General features: G+C 34.6%; 3 protein-coding genes across 7 annotated transcripts; 1 reads left to right on the top strand and 2 right to left on the bottom strand.

Moving 5' to 3' along the window:
• Positions 1 to 349: 349 nt before the first annotated feature.
• On the bottom strand, positions 350 to 3,423 carry LOC123199360 (G2/mitotic-specific cyclin-2-like). 2 transcript variants are annotated; one of them, XM_044614329.1, is made up of 10 exons: positions 3,195 to 3,418; positions 2,969 to 3,101; positions 2,795 to 2,848; positions 2,335 to 2,533; positions 2,125 to 2,250; positions 1,627 to 1,716; positions 1,277 to 1,498; positions 1,091 to 1,189; positions 825 to 1,003; positions 350 to 725 (listed from the first exon to the last, which is right to left on the bottom strand). In XM_044614329.1, the coding sequence occupies exons 1-10, from the start codon at positions 3,256 to 3,258 to the stop codon at positions 581 to 583; spliced, it is 1,311 nt and encodes a 436-aa protein (XP_044470264.1). In that variant the 5' UTR covers positions 3,259 to 3,418; the 3' UTR covers positions 350 to 580. The 2 variants fall into 2 exon arrangements, with proteins under 2 accessions (XP_044470264.1, XP_044470263.1); XM_044614328.1 differs by having other exon boundaries at positions 1,091 to 1,498; positions 3,195 to 3,423.
• Positions 3,424 to 4,638: 1,215 nt separating this feature from the next.
• On the bottom strand, positions 4,639 to 11,292 carry LOC123199358. The gene is made up of 15 exons (XM_044614327.1): positions 11,086 to 11,292; positions 10,910 to 10,976; positions 10,575 to 10,679; positions 10,142 to 10,239; positions 9,949 to 10,032; positions 9,701 to 9,837; positions 9,495 to 9,567; positions 9,326 to 9,371; positions 9,097 to 9,206; positions 8,743 to 8,850; positions 8,593 to 8,652; positions 7,877 to 7,938; positions 7,196 to 7,469; positions 5,223 to 5,961; positions 4,639 to 5,120 (listed from the first exon to the last, which is right to left on the bottom strand). The coding sequence occupies exons 1-14, from the start codon at positions 11,149 to 11,151 to the stop codon at positions 5,302 to 5,304; spliced, it is 1,950 nt and encodes a 649-aa protein (XP_044470262.1). The 5' UTR covers positions 11,152 to 11,292; the 3' UTR covers positions 4,639 to 5,120; positions 5,223 to 5,301.
• A 1,629-nt stretch (positions 11,293 to 12,921) lies between these two features.
• On the top strand, positions 12,922 to 18,733 carry LOC123199070 (ubiquitin domain-containing protein DSK2b-like). 4 transcript variants are annotated; one of them, XM_044613897.1, is made up of 9 exons: positions 12,922 to 13,119; positions 13,359 to 13,612; positions 14,592 to 15,362; positions 15,877 to 16,091; positions 16,170 to 16,283; positions 16,686 to 16,744; positions 17,471 to 17,499; positions 18,051 to 18,137; positions 18,215 to 18,733. In XM_044613897.1, exons 2-9 carry the CDS (start codon positions 13,375 to 13,377, stop codon positions 18,361 to 18,363), a joined length of 1,662 nt encoding a protein of 553 aa, XP_044469832.1. In that variant the 5' UTR covers positions 12,922 to 13,119; positions 13,359 to 13,374; the 3' UTR covers positions 18,364 to 18,733. The 4 variants fall into 4 exon arrangements, with proteins under 4 accessions (XP_044469832.1, XP_044469831.1, XP_044469833.1 ...); XM_044613896.1 differs by having other exon boundaries at positions 13,326 to 13,612; XM_044613898.1 differs by having other exon boundaries at positions 12,923 to 13,119; positions 13,331 to 13,612; positions 15,880 to 16,091.
• The last annotated feature ends 285 nt before the right edge of the window (positions 18,734 to 19,018 follow it).

Genomic DNA, 19,018 nt, shown 5'->3' with positions numbered 1-19,018 from the left:
TTAATTTATAAAAAAATATTAGAGTTTAATCTCTTCCATAAAAATGAAAAGTTCAGATCTTTTTAATAGAATAAATATGTTGTTACTTTTAAAAGAATTTAACACAAGTAATTTTTATAAAGTTTAATCTTTTTAATAAAAAAATAAAGTTGGATTACTTTAATAGAATAAACATGTTATTACTCTTAAGAAAATCTAACACAGATAACCTTTATGAATTCGAGCACGACGCTGAGATCTCAGTTGAATTGGAGATCATTGGAAAAAGGAAAAAACAATTTGTTGTTGCTTCTCCAGCATATATAGTAGAGAAGATCCATTTTCAAAGAAATAAAATAAAAAATTATGGTATCATGAAAATTATTGTTTAAACTTAAGTAAAATGTTACAAAGAGAAAATGTGTTCAATTACATCATGTGAAATAATAAGTAATAGCTATGGACCAACTGGGGCTGCAGGCCTAAAAAATTCAACAGTAAAAATTTTCCCAGGTGCAACTCTAGTTGCTCTGTTATTTTTTCTGTGTCCTTTCAACCCCAACCCAATTAAGTAAAGTTAGTAGCTATACATTGTTTCATGTTATAGCTGAGTCCCCATTACAAAATGTGCTGGTTCTGCTTTTGCTGTGTACCTAAACTTAGATGTGCGGTACTTCCTGTGTACCCCAGTGAGTTTGCCCGTTGCTGCTCTCTGGTGGAACCCAATCATAAGTCTTGAACATTCTCTGTTACGGAAAAGGAAGCAACGAATGAGTTTCGATTTTACATTTTACTGAATTTGTAGTGAATGAATGATGGTAGATTGAAGAAAATAAATGACTCACAAGAGTTGATCTTCTGAGTAGCCACTATGCCACTGACATGTCTTACTCCACTGCTTGAAGCCGAAAACAGTACATTGAGCTGCATAGATAGCAGCAGCTGCCAACAAGGATGGTGGGAACTTGAGCATATCGTATTCCACAAGTGAAAGCTCGATTAAGTAGAAGGAGAGCAGCTCCAGCTGTTTTCAGGTGGTTGTTTAGTTAGTTACTGTAAAAACATTGAAGATTTGCAAGTATTTTGAAGAAATATTTGTACTAATATTAACCTTCTTGTCGGACTGAGCAGCCTTGAGGAACCTTTGGATGAAAACATATGGTGTCGGGACTGACATGTTAAATTGTAATGTGTTAAGCATCAAGGATTCCTGCATGTTTGCGAAGAAAAATCGTGTAAAATAATTTGCTGTGTGGATTGAGGAGTTGTCAATGGTGACTGAAAAAAAGAAAATTACCATTTCAAGAACTTCTTTTCTATTGTAAGCTTTATCTGATATAAGAATTAAATCCCCAACGGCAGGGACAGAAACCTCCTCATACTTACAGGCTAAAAGCATAGCAACTAAACCAACTAACTGAAGTTTCTTTCTAACTACTGTTTGCTGGGATAGAAATCGGTCAATGATATTAACCGCAAGAAACAGTGTCTCGTGCATTAGATCGAACTTGTCATGCACCTGCAGATTTAAACAAGGGAGATACAATTATTCATGGTTGATGAATTTGAACAGCATTTCTTCAGATGTTTGAATAAAACTTCCCAATTACCATCTAGGTATTGTTTAAGTTGAGAGTGACTCAATACCTCAATAAGCCAGTCAATCAGTATAGCCCTCATCCTCTCATTAATGTCAATTTGCTGCGCCATGTAGTTCGGCGAGACGCAGCTAAGACACTGCGTAATTTGAGTAAAATCCACAGTCCTTGTTAGGTATGACATTTGCAAATCAAAATTATGTTGCTTACATAGGATAAAAGTTAAATTTGACAGGTATGTACTAATCAGGGCATTAGACATAAATGCATGACATATATGAATAAATACAGGTTAAATAGAAACTTTGCTTAATTAAGGCATACATTAATGAAGTTTTAATAATTAGTTATAAAATAGTCAGTCAAATATCGGATTCGATCGATTGAGAATCAGTAGTCACAAACCGGGATCCTTAGAAGCTAATTTACCAATAAAAACAAGAATTTGAATTTACACATATAATGTATTATAGAATGCATATCAAATTATCAAACTTCAAATTTTAAAATTTGAGTATAAAGAGCAAGCAGGAATTTAGCCACAGACCTCGATTTTTCTATAGTAGGAATACAAATCTTCAACATATTCAACAACTGCTAATGGGTTCTTTGCATCACAACCATCAATGTCCACAAGAGGCTCTTCATCTATATCCTCCATTTCAACCTCCTCCTACAAGATTTCAAAACAACAAAAATATGGGTTAATTGCACATTTCAATAAATTAAGAGTTTTCCAAATGATTTAGAAAAATACCATCTGATCCATTTCATTCAGGCTTGCTTCTTCTGTTTCTTCTAAAAACATTGGTTCTGGTTGATCTAAAGTTGTCTTGCTCTCCTCCACATCTATGAATATACAGTCTCCAAATTCATTTGTGTTTTCACCTAAAGTTTTTGCCTTCTTAGGTTCTTGCTTTAACTCTGGGGGGCATGCGATCTGGGCAGCAAACTTTCTGAATGGTAGCAATTGAAAAAAAAACCAAAAAGTCAAACAATGAGCAATCTGAGTAGTGAACAGGAAAGAATCAAAGATAAAATCCTTAATTCATTCAGTTGTGAGCATCAATGAATCAATTCTAAAAAAGGGTTATGTTTTTGTTTGTTCTTCAGTGAGCAAAACAAGATCCAAGTTTCGAATTTCAAATTTCTTACCTTTTCCTACCTCTTGTCACCAGCGAAAAGGCAAATGGAAAACCAAAGAGACAAAATCTAACCTTGTAATGGGTCGATGTACTGGAACAAGCTCCTTCTTTTCACAGACAAGCTTTCTGAGACAAAAAAACAAGCACCAACTAAACTTAACTTCCAATTCCAAGTGAACAGAAATTGAATCAACGAACATAGCAAAACCAGTTCATCTTAAATGATATATTAAGAAAATTAATTACCCTGTTAAGCCTCTCTTGTTAACAACACAGGGGTAAGCTTGAGCTCCCACTAAATTCTGATTGATAACTCTCAAAGCTCTTCTGTTGTTCTTAATCTCCTGCCCAAGCTTTCTTCCACCCATCTCCAATCCGCCTTCATAAAATTTAAAAAAAAAAAAAAAAACCTATGTTAGACGATCGTGGAATCTACCATCGACATCACTTGCTATAAAATCCATAGATTTACCTTGAACATTAGTGGGTTTAGTAATTTCAAGATTGTTCTCACCAGACGTAACCATTTTGTTCATTCTTTATTTCTTAGAAAACAATCAGAAAACCCCACAACCCACAGCGAAGTCAACCCTAAATCCCACCTTTAAAAATGAAAAATGCCCTAAAATCTATCTACACTAAGAGCATTTAAAAAGAGCTCAAGACAAATGAAGCTACCTAAAAGGGCTGCGACTCAGTAGGGGAATAAAAGGGAGAAAAACAATGGGCGCTTGTCTGGCTTTGAGTTTTTTTTGTTAACGGCTAGTGAAATGTGACCGTTGGATTTGAAGGGATGACTTTGAGCACAACGGTCATTTTCTGCATGTGGCGTGCCGCATCAGATTTCAAAATTAACATAAAAGTGAGTTTGTGTGAACAAATGATTGGTGCGACACCTTTGGTTTCGGTTCGGTTCGTCTGCTCCTTGTATGGTCTATGAGAGTTACATTTGAGTCCAATCTAAGTATAAATATAGATTAATTCGTATTTTATTCAAATTTATTATAAAAAATTTTGAGTTATTAAAATATCATTAATAAAATAAATAATATTATTAATGAAATAAATAATATCACTCATAGGATATTATCATTTGAAAAAAAATTGAGTTATATTAAAGTTAAACCAAGAGAAAGAGATAATTTTTTTTCCAAGGAATTTTTGTTAATAGAGAAAATTGAGTTAATCATACTGAAAAATCACTCTTTCTGTGGTTCTTGGGCAAGAGGGTTTTTACACTAGTTTGATCCATGTGTATAGAATATATTTATTCGCTGTCAGCGTGTTGCTTTATTATAGATAACTTCTATTAAATGTCGTTTCATAAAATTAACAAAAAGAAAAAAATTACCAACACTTTCAAATATGGCCAATTAGACATGTCCCATGTCCAATTGTGTACTTGTGCAATTCCTTATTGTTCCATTATACAGAGCACAAAAGTGGCTTAGGGTTATAGACCGGTGCCTGAATTATTTGAAAAAAAAAAAAAACACTTTGGAAGGACAACATCAGCCGAACGAATGTTCACATCATCTTTGAGCATGGACTCAAAGGAAGCCGAAACAAAGGCTAACTTAGAACTTAAATTGAATTCAATATAGCCAACTCAAATTCAGTTTAAATTTAATGATGTCAGTAAAAAAGAAAAAAATAATTAAAAAAACCTCAAAAATGAAATGAGTCTTAGTGTGGTGACACCCATGAGACAACAATCTCAAACTGGATTCGAAAAAACAAAACTTAAGCTCAGATTCGACTCAGTAGAGCCAAACAATCCTATCCTAAGCTAACTTGGATCGCATCCACCCCTAAACCACTTAACAAAGATAATGGAGATCTTTAACATAAAAGGTCAATCATTTTCCGAGAGATTTTGTCATTTCATTACATTCAAAACGTAGAGGTACTTTGTCTTTAAAGTAATATAATAAATAAGCTATTAAGAATGTTCACAGAAATAATACTAATAACCACAAATCTATAATATCCACACAACTTATTTCACACCATTCTACTACCAAACATAACCAACATCAACAACTCAATATCTCAAATAAACTACACTCTTCTGTTATGTTTCTGTTCATTTACCTGGACTGAGAATTTTGTGTACATAAATGGTAGATCAGCAACCCCTGATGCTCCCCTTTGCTACCTCAACTGAACCATTGTGAAGTCAAAATTGCCGCCTAATATATATCTGACAGATTGTTAGTTCCAGAAGGAAAACAACTGCTAATGATGGAAACTCTCTACAAAAACTTTGGTGAATGGCTCTTTTACACATTCATTGCAAACACAAAAAGCAGCAGCCCAGAAATGGAGACATCATGATCAACCCAAAACTTGTAGCCTTCACTCATTCACTGCCTTTAAATTACTACACCTGAAGAGTCTGCATATTGGAAGCAAAAATAGAGAAGATTAAGTTGAATAATTGAATGGATGAGACAGGCATTACTCATAAAAGCAGGATTAAGGGAGAGGGGTATTTTACCAGCCGGTTGTCAATTATAAGGTAAAACTGAGTTGAGGAGTTTTAATATATGTTGTACAGCAAATAAATGCAGTTACTTCTATCTGAAGAGACTAGATAGTGGCCGTGGACTGCTTTTCTTCTCATTAACTACGTCCTTGAGTTTATTAATCTTCTTAGAGATCACCTCCTCTAATGATGAATGACAATCTTTCTTCTCTGGTATGTTTTCTTGTGTTATCCTTGTATCTTCTTTGGCTAATTGGAAACTCTCAGCCACATTCTGGTGCTCCTTACCTTTCTGGTTGCTCTCCTCTTTTGGAACCTCGTCCTGATTGTTCATATTTGGCTCCAGCTCAGAAAGGCTGTGGTTCTTCCCCGCTAACTTCTTCTTTTTGGTTCTTTCTAGATTTGCTTCCATGTCAGAATTTGCTAGACTATGCTTTCTATTCTTCTTGCTCAAAAATTCATTCTTTGCCAAATCAGAGGGTCTCGGGTGGCAACTTTTCTCAACTGAGTCCAACAACCACTTACCATTCTTCTCCTCATCAACCTCCCTCTCTCCTCCAGCATGCCCACCACTGATGGTTTTCAAAATAATTTTGCCAAGAACAAATCTCGTCTCAGGTATATGTCCCTTTCCAAGCAAGTAATAATCAATCATGAAACTCTTTCTTCGTTTGTCGTAGATTTCAATAGAATTCACCAGTACATCAAAAATTTGGCAAACATCTGCCCCTATTTTCTTTGAAATAAACACCTGGATAACCACATGTTTTAATTCACATACAAATATCTAAAACTTCCAAATAATATATGGGTATTTGTTCCAAAAAACAGAAATAAAGAAAAAATGTATATAGTACATAGAGACATAATCAATTGGTTTTCCCAGAATTACAAACAGGGCTGCAATGCTAATCTTTTTATCATGTTAGCTGCCAAAAAAAAGAACTACTTAAGTAGGCCTAAGTCATAGTTATCAGCAGGATCACCTAAGCCAGATTGCAGAATAATGTATAGAAAAAGTTTAAACTCAAATTTGAGGTGAGAGAACTTAGAATAAACTTAGGTAAGGTCTGCACTATAGTACACCAAGTAGTCATTTTGCCTTAAACTGGTATACTTGTGCAATTCCTAACACAACATGTCTGCCTATGTAAAGGCATTATGATATAAATTTTGAGAGAACCATACCTCAAAAACTAACTATTGAAATTGGAAAGCTCAAGATCATATAAACCTCACATTATACTTTCCAATGTAGAATTCAAATCTCATACCTTGCACTTGAGAGTCTAACATTCTACCACGTTTCATAGCCCCGGTGCCTATGCAGGCTAGCTGTGTGCTAGCATTGTAACCCATATTTTCTAATATGAGATTCAAGTCTCATACTTTACACTTAGAATCATAATATATCACCACACTCTACAACCCCGACACTCACACGAACTAGTTGTACACTCGCTCCTTACTATCCCCGAACGAACACTGCAATGTTAGCGTCACCCCCCGTGCCACACAATTTTGGCTGAGAGATGTGATAGTGGCTCTAATAACAAATAATATGAACTTTAGAAGAACCACACCGCAAAAACTAGCTATTGAGATTAGAGAGCCCAAGACCATATAAACCCCACATTAGAAGTCTATATTTTCCAATGTGAGATCCAACTCTCATACCTTATACTTGAGATCCTAACACATTACCATGTAATATGGAAGAGAAAGATGCACACATATGCTTGTTGATTGTCTTACTATACTACTAAAGAAAAATCTTAGGCACACTGGGTTAATTAGCTGGAAATCAGATATTCTGCTCAACAGTGACTATTATTTCAAAAGTGATAGGAGGCATCGTCCGATACTAAATTCCAGATTATCACAAATATGCTGGACAAAGTACTATTTATTAGAACATTGTTACATAATGTGAACTCGAAAAAGTTATTAGCAATATAAAATACACCAAATTTAAATGCACTTACCATGTAAGAGTTTGTCTCATTCGAAAAACCATTGACACAATCTTGAACTAAAGATGCTAACTCAGTAACTTTTGCTGCAAGTTCTTCATCTGATTCAATTTCAGAAAACCCTGAGATCTCAGGTACAAAATTTACTTGATCTTTCGCATGTTCTCTTGCAAATTTAACTCCTTCCTCCCATTTTCCATTATACAGAACAGAAGCAAAAACCCAGATCACAAAAGCATCTTGTGGGTTACTGACTAATGCCTGGTGAAATGCCAACAGTCCTACCCTACACAAAACACAAAATAAGATCACCAATTGCATCCCAAACACAGAATCCTGATTGCAAAAATGAAAAAAAAAAGAAAATACCGAATGACCAAATAGATTAACAAATCCCAGTTTAATTCAGGATATAAACTGCACAACAATTGTATAAGTTAGGATGATCAATATGCTTTTTACAATGCTACTGGTTCTGACACCTTAACAACAGTGGTTGTTCCATCATCTGTAGTGAGTTACTACAGAATAGATTATAATCATGAAGTCAAAGTTTAACGGGAGAATCATGAAACCTCTGTAAACTAAAAAAAAAACTTCAATCCCAGATTATGATACCAAGTTTCTAACCACAATTGTGATCAGTATCATATCATGATTATTAATAATAAGAAAAGTAAACAGTTGGCTCACCACAAAATGCAATCAGCCGGCCGATCACAAGAAACCAGCTTATCCAAATTAAATAACATTTTCTGCACAAAAAATAATAACAATAATAATAAAAATAAGGGCAGAAGTAAAACCATCAGTAAACTGCTGTCTTAGAGACTAAACATTGGATTCAGCTCAAAACAAGCTAGAGTTAAACAATCGAAAGGAACACATATATATTCCAATACAAATAATGTCATATTAGTAACATGGGAATGAGATCATATTAGAAACAACTAAGAGATCTCATTCCATATTTCTCACTGAACATCGTACTGTTATGACAACCAAACTTCTCAAATTACGACCAAATATATCAATTTCAGTTTTGAGCAGACTATCACATTTAATTCAAGCTTGATATTTCAAAAATAATATTTTTATCCGAATAGATATCGTCAATCCCAAATTGCTAGCAATTTCTAGAATAAACCAATTATTGCTCAACAACAACAAATCCAGAAATTTTTATGAACAATCATTACTATTCTGCATCACAAAATATACTCCCAAGTATTTCAATACATTCCCATCTTATTCTGTGGTTCCAAATAAATCAATGTCAAGCATCACTATTCCACAACACAAAATATGGCTTGGTGTCGATCCCTATATTTCATTTGATGGGAGGGTCTTCATCATTTATACAGTTATGACATAGTGAGGAACTTGCTTTTCCATGACATAAAGCTTACCATTAGCATCATGGAATTATGAACAGTTGTTTCACTAGCCTGTTCATCAAGATATGCTTCCTGCAATAGAATCCATGTCAGACATAAAGTTGAATCCAACCGAACACCTGTGATGTAACATGGCATATATAAAATCAAGAAAATACGAACATGGAATGGAAGAAAAAACTTCAAAAGTTTGTATCTTCGAAGCAAACAAACAGAAGTCTCAGCTGCCCCATAAGACATCATGTAGTTCAATTCCATCATTTTCCTGGACTGAACAAACAAAGTGAAAAAGTTGTGTAACATATACTGACATTTATTGGACAAGCAATGACAACAGATCCATGAATAATACCTCAAAAACTAGACTTGGTGAATGGAAATGAGGATGGGAAGTATGTAAGAACTCTTTCATGTACAAAAAAAATAAATGGGAAGATACGACACCATGAAAAGCCTAATGATCTAAAACAAGAAATTCAAGTAGGATGATGACCTTCTCCAACTCATCCCAAATACCTTGTCCAGTTTCTCAACAGATGATGAAAGGTCTCGTATAGCAGTCTCAGTATCCTTTGAAAATGACATGCCCAGACGAGCTGCAATTCTTAAGCCCCTCAATATCCTAGCTGTAGAAAGGGATTGCAAACAGATTTCCAGTCGGTGATACTTCAACACCATAATCAACATCTCAATCAAAATTTCAAAGTGCTGAAAGGCAGTAGTTACAAAAGATAGATGTACCCACCACAGTCCTCTTTGAATGACAAGTAGGCAGGAATTAATGTTCGTAGCTGATTCCATAAGACCATAAAATAAAATGAGTAAAAACCAATATCAAGAAACTTCATACAGCAAAAATTGAAATCAAATTTGCAAAATGTATGTAGATTTTATTAATGAAAGTAAAGAATTACCTTCAAGGACCTCAAATCTGTCATTCCATTGGTGTAATCATAGATTATATTCAGAAAAGGGTCGTAAAATAAACTGTTTTCATGAGTTCAAAACAATTGCTATTAAGAAATCAGATTCAAGTCACAAGCCAACTTCGACTACATTAATTACAAAGATCATTTCCCAAGAGAAAACATAAACAAATGAATGAAAGAACAAATCATACCTGTTAATTGTGAAGTCCCGGTGCATGCTGTTTCTCCAGCGAATTAAGTCTTTTTCATCACAGCCATGGGGAGCTTGAGATAAAAGAATTTCTTCTTTTCCTTCAGCATGCTTTGCCACTGTTTCAAAACTTGAAACCTGAATAAAAATTTAGATAGGAAACTTGATTAAAAGCCAAACAATATTATACCAGGAAGAGTATAGCCCAATGGGGAAAAACACACAAGCATTTGTACCAATAGAGCTGACCTCAATCACAGAATCTTTAATATGCACCCGGCATATTGGAAACCGCCGTCCAACAATCTCACAACGATGAAATTGCCTCCGAACCTGCAGAAGGATATTGCAAAACCGACAATTGAACCTTTCATTCACAAGCAATTTTCATAAATTACAAACAGGAATTCAAGATGAGAAAAGTAAAGCAGCGCTACAGAACCTGTTTAAGGTTAGCTGTAGTGATCACATCATAATCTTTGGGTATTTTATTCAGGACTAAATCTCTTACACATCCACCAACTAAATAAGACTGGAAACCTGCATCATATGAGTAAAAGGTATAAACAAACATGAACAAATAAGAAAATCCAAATTCATGTAGAATAAGATAGAATGCATTATATAACCTATAACTGCAATAAAATGAAACAAGCAGTGATTCAATATTTGGCAGAATGAAATACACTTTAGCTTAACACATCCAGCTTTTTAGTAGGCATGCTTAGCCAATAGGCCAACCTAATTGCACAAATGACCCTTTGCCTTTAAATCGGCTTTCCAAATTATGATCTCTTCTGGTCACATAAACTTCATTAAACATGACTGACCACATAATTTAAACTTAAAACAGAAAGTAAACAGAAGTCATGCACCTTTATTTCTCAGAATTTTCAAGACAATCCAGGAGGGTAATGGAATCACAGAACTATTTATCCCAAGAGTCTTCGCATTTACTTTTCTCCATTTTGACACGTCAACTACACACCAAAACAACCACCAAAATTAAGTCTCTTGAACATAAAACTGCATGAAACTATTACAATGGCTGCACAAATATAATTCAAAGAGTAATACTGCATCCACTAACAAGTTTAATCATGTGATTGTGCGGTACTTTTATCTCTAATTCAAAATTACTCAATCACATGATTGCACTAAGAATTATGGCAATTCAAAACACAGAAACAAACTTTCACACAATGCAAACCTTTGTAATTCAAAGAACTAGAACTCATTTCACGGGAGAATTGAGGCTGCAAAGAATGGCTGAATCTCTGTCCGAAAATCACAAGTACTTAAACGATTACAAAGTGTTCGAAGAAATGCCTCAGGCGGATGAAGAAAATATAAAAGCAAATTGTGTAAAGAAAGATAGAGAGGCACCTGACTCCAAGTTAAAGATTTGAAACGAGATAATAGACCATCTTTAGCTTTAAAGATTGTTGCCATCAGAACAACTACTTCATGGCGCGCTCTTCGGCGATGGAGCACAGTATGTGTGAGCTTCTAGCTTTTAACCGCTGACAGAGACGAATTTATTGCAGTTAATTACATTTCCATCCCTAATATTTGCAAGCCGTACATTATACTCCAGTATAATCATAAACAATAAAGAAAGTCACAGTTAGAATTTTGCAGCTTAATTTAAAAATATATATACTGAATGATTTAAGGGTATGATTGTTATTTTACACTTCTTAAGAGTGAAAACAAGTTTTTTAACTAATAAAACTTTTTTTTTTTTTTAATTTTTCACTACCATGTGATCTATGATCGATCTATGTGATATTTGTGTTTTAAAACTTGCATAAGTGAATGAAACCAACTTGATTGAAACTTAATAGTTAGTATGGACTGAGTCAATTTTTAAATTAAGGAGGAGATTATTGAATTGGGTTTTTACAATCATGTTTTAAATTTTAGTATAGATAATAATCTGATTATCATTTTTACTTTAAATATTAAAAAATTACTAAGTTAATTTTAATTTTAGTATAATTATATTATTATTTATTAATTTTTTTAGACAAAAATAAAATTTATTTATAATTAATATAATAAATAATATCGAAATATTTAAAAATAATTATATTTAAGAACATTTAAGTAATATAATTTACTAATATTATTTTATTATGTTTAACTAAACACAATAATTATTTATTCCTACCAAATTTTATCAAACATAATAATTATTTATACCCAATAATTTTCTTAATAATTTATCTTTAAAGTAATTTCTTTATTTTGATAATAAAACATTACCCAAACCAAATACCAGTAAATTTTAGTTTAGTTAAATCTGGTCAAAGGTTTGTTTGAGTTTGGCTAAAATTAAAAACAGTTAGTTTGAGTTTGAACTCGAACTTAACTTGTTCAAGTTAGTAATGAATCTCTAAAGAAATCATTGAAGAAGAAAAAGGGTTATTGAAAATGACGAAGAAAAAGAACCAATGAAGAAGAAAAAAACTCAATAAAGATGATGAAAAGTCAACAAAAAAGATGAATTTATTATTGACTTTCTATGTGATTTGATTGAGTTTACCAAATTAGGGGTGTAATTGTGTTAGAGTTATTAATAAGTTAGTCATGAATTGATTCAAATCCAGTTGATCTCAATCTTTTTATTGGTTGGCTTGATAAGCTCGTAAGCTTCCAACTCAATTCAATTAAAATATCAACTACCACTAAAAATGTCAAATTTTACGTTGACATTCTTAAAATATAACCCTCGAACTTTAAATATTAAGAATAATTGATAAATATATAAGTTATAGAGTTAAAACATAATTTTTGAGTTGAATTCCACTTAGCTATTATTATCTTAAATTCGAACTCGAACTAAAAACTTCTTTACTTGGGAAAATATATTTTGTCTAAATGTCATTGAGCTAAGCTTGAACCAAAAATTAGTAGCTTAGCTCATTACCTCTAACCAGAACTAACTCTGTTTAAGCTTGATTTGTTCGAACTGAACTCTCTGGACCAAACTCAAGTTTGTCCACAGCAAAAACTAACACCTTTCTTCATTCAAAAAACCTGACATCTTCATTAACGATTGGGGCACCAAATCGTCATCTGCTCATTAGCCCCAAAGGAGCCCACACTTTGGCCCATTAAACGAGCCTGATAACACAATTAGAATATTCTAGTAACGCGTGTCGTAGCGTCGAGTTGGAGCGAATTTCCCGTCAAGCTTTGCAGAAAATCCATTGGCCATTGGGCAATTATCCTATACAGACAGCCCACCTCTTCCTCTCTCGAGTGAAACACATACTCGCGCTATCAGCTCGTGAACATCACACGGATCCTTTTCTTCAACAAAGCTCCACAGCCAACAAATAACTCTCCTTTCTCTCGTTCGTCCTCTTCGTTATTTAATTATCGTACTTTTGTTGTTCTCGGCTTCTGTCGTAGGTGAGTTAACCGCAACTGACTCTCACGCGATTCGCCATTTTCATCATATCATGCCACAAAACAACACACGCGCACCGACGCTTTGTTTCGTTTTGGGTTTTTTTTTTCTTTTTATCGAATCGATTTTTATTTTTTTCGTTATTTTAGGGTTAGGGTTTGGTATAATTTTAATTTGATAGATCGGTTTGTGTTTGTTTTTGTTTTTGTTTAGTTTTTTTTTTTACCTTTTAATATTATAGAAGGGGCCTCCCGAGGATGGGGGGTGGAGTAGACGGAGCAGTGGAGGAGTTTGGCGAAGCGAACGGTGGAGATGCGGTTAAGGTCAATGTCAGATGTTCCAACGGCTCGAAATTCTCTGTGGATATCGATCTCGAATCCTCCGTTGAAACTTTCAAAGCTGTTCTCTCAGAGAAGTGCGAAATTCCACCGGAGCAACAGCGCTTGATTTACAAGGGTCGGATCTTGAAGGACGATCAAACCCTAAAAAGCTATGGTACTCCAATTCATTTTTTTTAATAATATTAATTTTTTAACCTTTTTTTTTTTTATTGATGTTGTGGAATCTTCTGTTTGATTTGTTGAGTGATTGATGTGGATGATATAAAGAGAAATGGGCTTGTTTTAGGGATTAGGATACAATTTTGGGTTTTATATTGTTGTGACAGTCTGTTTTACTTCTTAAAAGATGCCACCATCTAACACCTCTTCGATTAACAGTGATTTTTACACTTCATTTGGGTTTATTTATATGATTTTTCTTTAGGGTGTTCGGTAGAATTAAGATAAGCGTGAAAGAAGGAGGGAGGAAAGTAAAAAAGGTCACATGGGGAATTGGATGATAGATGGGAAGCAAGGGGGAAATATAACACAAAACATCTGATTTACAAATTGTAATTATACCAAGGAAGCTGGACAGAAAATCAAGGTTTATAGAAGGAAGGGAATTATCTTATTGAGTTACCAGTGCTTTGTCTTTTGTAATGTTTAAAAGCATGGTGAACGAAATTATTTATTATAAATAAGTGGTGTTGTATTTGTAGTCAGTTAATTTAAATTTGTAAGTCCTCAGTTACGTTAAAACTGGGAAGGAGTTTCCTGTGTTTCCGTGGAACATGGTACAGAGTAGAATTCAGAGGATAGCATCTCAAAGAGTTTTTAAAATCATTTTTAGGCAACACCTGTCCCTTATCCTGTAGTACAATTTCTGTAATTGTTATTATAATTAATCAACTCTTCTTTGCTGCTTGCCTGAGCATTTTAGCTAGGAATTGTGCCGTGACATTGTCAATGGCATCCACTGGAAATAATATTTGGCCTAGAATCACATTGTGCACTTTATTGGGGCAAACAGTTAACCAGTGTAAATTTTTTTATATGATGGAAACATACTAGATTGAATTTGTGAGAAGTAAAGATTTTTGCAATGTTATGTACTATGATTAATGTGACCGTTCTTTTTCTTTGATGGTTAGGTCTGGAGGCAGATCACACTGTGCACTTGGTTCGTGGTTTTGCAGCAGCAGCAGCAAACCCTTCAGGAGCAACCAATACTGGAGGTTCAACTCCAACTCAAAATACTGCTAGAGTGGTGGGAACAAATGAAGGTGATGCTATGGGAGGATCTGGCTTTGGAGCTTCTCTGTTTCCTGGTCTTGGCATGAATGGCTTAGCTGGCACTGGTGCTCCTGGTGGATTGTTTGGAGCTGGACTTCCTGAGTTTGAGCAAGTGCAGCAACAGTTGACTCGAAACCCTAACATTATGAGAGAAATAATGAACATGCCTGTCGTGCAGAACCTCATGAATAACCCAGAGATAATGCGAAACTTGATCATGAACAATCCTCAAATGCGTGAAATCATTGATCGAAACCCTGAACTAGCACATGTACTTAATGATCCAGGTACACTACGCCAGACGCTTGAAGCAGCTAGAAACCCTGAGCTCATGCGTGAAATGATGCGGAATACTGATAGAGCAATGAGCAACATTGAATCCTCTCCTGAAGGATTCAATATGCTTCGGCGTATGTATGAAACTGTTCAGGAACCATTTCTTAATGCAACCTCAATGACTGGAAATGCTGGAAATGAGACTGCAAATCCTTTTGCTGCTCTCTTGGGCAATCAAGCTGGGAATCAAGCTAGAGATGGATCAACTAACCCATCAACCACTAATTCTGATACTACTGGTTCTCCTGCTCCCAATACTAACCCACTTCCTAATCCTTGGGCATCTGGTGGCAGTAAGCTTTCACACTGTCTTAATTCTTGTTTAATTCAAGATATTCAAAGTTCTAAGCAGTTTATGCCTTTGGTTTTTTTATTAATGATGTTTGGTTCTTAAGTAATTTATTTGTCCATCATTGTTTTATCATTTTCTGGATTTCAGTAGATAAGGAATTCATTAAGACATCTACATTTAGCTATGTGTGAAATATGATGGGTTTAGCATAAATTTTGCATCTGACAAACGGGATCTTTTTTTCTTTTAATTGTTTCAACAGATTCCTAGGCTGACTTAACCCTTTTTTGTGAGATCTTGTGGAACTTGGAGGAAACAGTTTGTATGCTATACTCTAGTGTTTGAATGGTTGCAACTACATTTTTTAAGTTATTTTTCTATATTTTTATATTATTTCGGGCAGACAATTTTTCTTCCTTTTTCTTTTTTCAAATTTATCAGTTGTGTTTAAAAGCTCTGTTTAATATATGTTCATTACTTCCTGCTAACCAGTTCTTGACTAAGTTTAAATTTAGCAGCTGGAGGTGCCCCAACTAACACCACAAGGTCTAATATAGTTGGGGATACTAGGACACCGACACCTGCTGGCTTAGGTGGACTTGGTCTCCCAGGGTTTGAAAGCTTGTTGGGTGCCATGCAGGATTCTAATTCACTGAATCAGATGATGCAGAATCCAGCTATTTCACAAATGATGCAAAGTCTTCTCTCCAACCCACAGTACATGAACCAGGTATAAAGTTTTACCATCTCTTTCCAAAGGTATGATTCAGGTTGATGAATCATGTTATCTAACATTATGAGGTTTCAGATTCTTGGGCTTAATCCCCAGATGCGTAGCATACTTGATTCCAATTCTCAACTCAGAGAAATGATGCAAAATCCTGAATTTCTTCGTCAGTTGACTTCTCCTGAGACAATGCAGGTATGTTTATTGCAGCTGTTCAGCCATGCTTTTGCTCAATGTATATCTTATCTCCTCGTCCTCCTCTCTCGGAACCCTTGATCCTCGTTATTGCTCATGAAACAAAGTTGATGTTAAGGCACACATTTGTTTCTCCATCCATCTGCCATCTAATACCTTCACAGTGGCAAAAGTACATATGGCGTGCTGGGTTGGAATTGCATACTGTGATTTTGTTTTCCTTTATAAGCTACTGAGCTTTGTGTGTGAATTTTTTTTCATCCAAACCTATAATGATATTATTTGAAGTTTGAAGGCTTTTTGTGTAGGAATAATTTTGGAATTGTAGTGGGTGTAATGTTGTGCTGGTAAGGTTGGCATGTGAGCTGCTTATTGTTTTTCACTTTTTCTTCTCTCTTGCAGCAAATGTTGACTTTGCAGCAGTCCCTATTGGCTCAGCTTGGCCGGGCACAGTCTACCCAGTAAGCAGTAGCTTGATTTTCTTATTTTTTTCTGGAAGACTTGATGTAGCCAGATGCAGTTTGTCAGGATTAAGTCCATTTTTTTGTTGGATTGGGTTTTATTTGATAAGGAATCTTGAATGGAATCTTATCTTTTTTTTGGAAAGCCTTTTTTTGTCAAAATATAGTGCTTTACATTAGATTTAGTTCTGTTATCTGGATAACTCTTTTGGTTTGAGCTTGTTGCTTTAGAGAACTCATTCTAGAAATTGGGTTGTGAGCCATTGTTTTAAACTTTTAATCAGGGGGTTGGCATACAATGTTTTTTTTGACCTTGGGGTAATAACAGAAACGGACTTAGCCTGATAAAAAGCCTTTGTCATAGTTAGCATCAGGATTTATCTATTTTCAGGTTCCTTCCAGTTTAAAATATTATTTATCTATTTTCAGGTTCCTTCCAGTTTAGAATATTAGCATGTAACAAGTAAGAAAGAAATGAGAAGGGGTGGAATTAAATTGTTTTCCTTTCTGGTGTCATGAGCACACTAAAACCTTTGGTGGTGTAGATTTTTTCAAAAGGTTCAACTTCTAAGGTTATTTTAGTGGCACATTTTTCATTTCAGTGATCAGGCTAGTGTGTGTTCATTTTTTGAAGTAGATTAATTGTAATTATATATATTTGAAGTACTATTATTATATTAATTAGCTTAACTTAATGTACTCCCTAAATTTGGTGCTCTCTTGCAGGGAACCAGGCCAGACTGGTTTAGGGGCAGGTATCCAGTTGACTGTACATCCTTTCTTTTTCCTGAGTTTCTCTTTTTCTAGAATTATTATTTCTACAATCATCTTTGGTGATTTTGAGGAACATTATTACTTTACTGCATACCCTACAAAATTATCATTGCTGCAGTTAGCAAGCTTTAAATGCGAATGGTGTTTTGTCATAGATATGAGATCCCTCTTACCTAATGAAAGATTTTTTTTTTTAAAATAAGAATTCTTCTTTCATCAGCAAACATATTCTTAGTGAGATTGGTTAGTAAGGCCATTAGAAAGATCCCTCATGTTGAGTGTCTGACCATTTTCTGTATTCTGCTCAGATTGCCGTCTGGTATATGTTCTTTGTACGGAAAATTGTTCCTGACAATGGTGTTTTGCTTAGTTACCCCATAGATCCCTATTGATGTTCTGTCAGTTTTCTATATTTTGTTTGTGTTTCCCATGTTGTCTTGTATGTGTATGTGCTAAAAGTTATACTTTGTGCTTTTCTTTAATTTTTTTGCTCATTTATCTTGTTACATTAATGTGAAATTTGTATTTCTAGGAGCACCTAATATGGGTGGGTTGGAGATGCTGATGAACATGTTTGGTGGACTTGGAGCTGGCAGCCTGGCTGCACCCAGATCTGATGGTTACACTCCAACCTCTTTACTGTTTTGTGTGACTAATATTTGTCTATATTGTACTCATCTTAATTAATTTTTTCAGTGCCCCCGGAACAATTATATGCCACTCAATTGTCACAACTTCAAGAAATGGGTTTCTTTGATACTCAAGAAAACATACGAGCGTTAATTGCCACTGCAGGAAATGTCCATGCTGCTGTGGAACGTCTTTTAGGGAATTCAGGTCAGTAGATTATTATCAATGTTGAATACCATACGGTTGTTGGCCGTCAAATGGAGTGCTGGAATAGTTCAATTGGAGCGGAATTATTCAAGCGCCTTTTCTGTCGAATATATATTTACTATATAGAAAGGGCATCAAACTTCATTGAATCAATCAGGCTGGAGTGTCGTGTACATACTCGGTATTAAGACTTGTCATATGAATTGTTTGCAAAATTTATTACCCTCTGGGATTGGAATGTGCGAAAATTTCTTTTTGACAAGCCAGTCACTAACTGCATGGTTTTATTTTATGCTTGAGACCAGTTCAACGTTACCGTTTTGTTGGCACATCTAATCTCAATGGAGAGGAAATAAAAAGGTTGCAGTGCTTGAGATATGTTCTTGATTTAGTATTACAGGAATTGAATTTTGCATGACCAAAATTTACCTTCTGTTTGTGTCAACAGGCTCATTTAGGGTTTATTTGTGATGTTCTTACTCGGATCATTTAAAAGTTCAGGTTTCCAATTTTATTTTGGGTATAAACCAGGATTTAAAAAGCACCCGTTACTAATCCTCACACAATCTTTAAACATTTTAAAATTACTACATCGTGACAATATATGTTCAAGACAATGAAACAAAACTAATCTGTAATATCATTTATTAGCATTTTGCGTAA

This window comes from Mangifera indica, chromosome 16 (assembly GCF_011075055.1).
Source record: "Mangifera indica cultivar Alphonso chromosome 16, CATAS_Mindica_2.1, whole genome shotgun sequence".
NCBI classification, from domain to species: Eukaryota; Viridiplantae; Streptophyta; class Magnoliopsida; order Sapindales; family Anacardiaceae; genus Mangifera; species Mangifera indica.
Note: the sequence above shows the minus strand (reverse complement) of the source record. Positions and strands in the feature narration are given on the sequence as shown.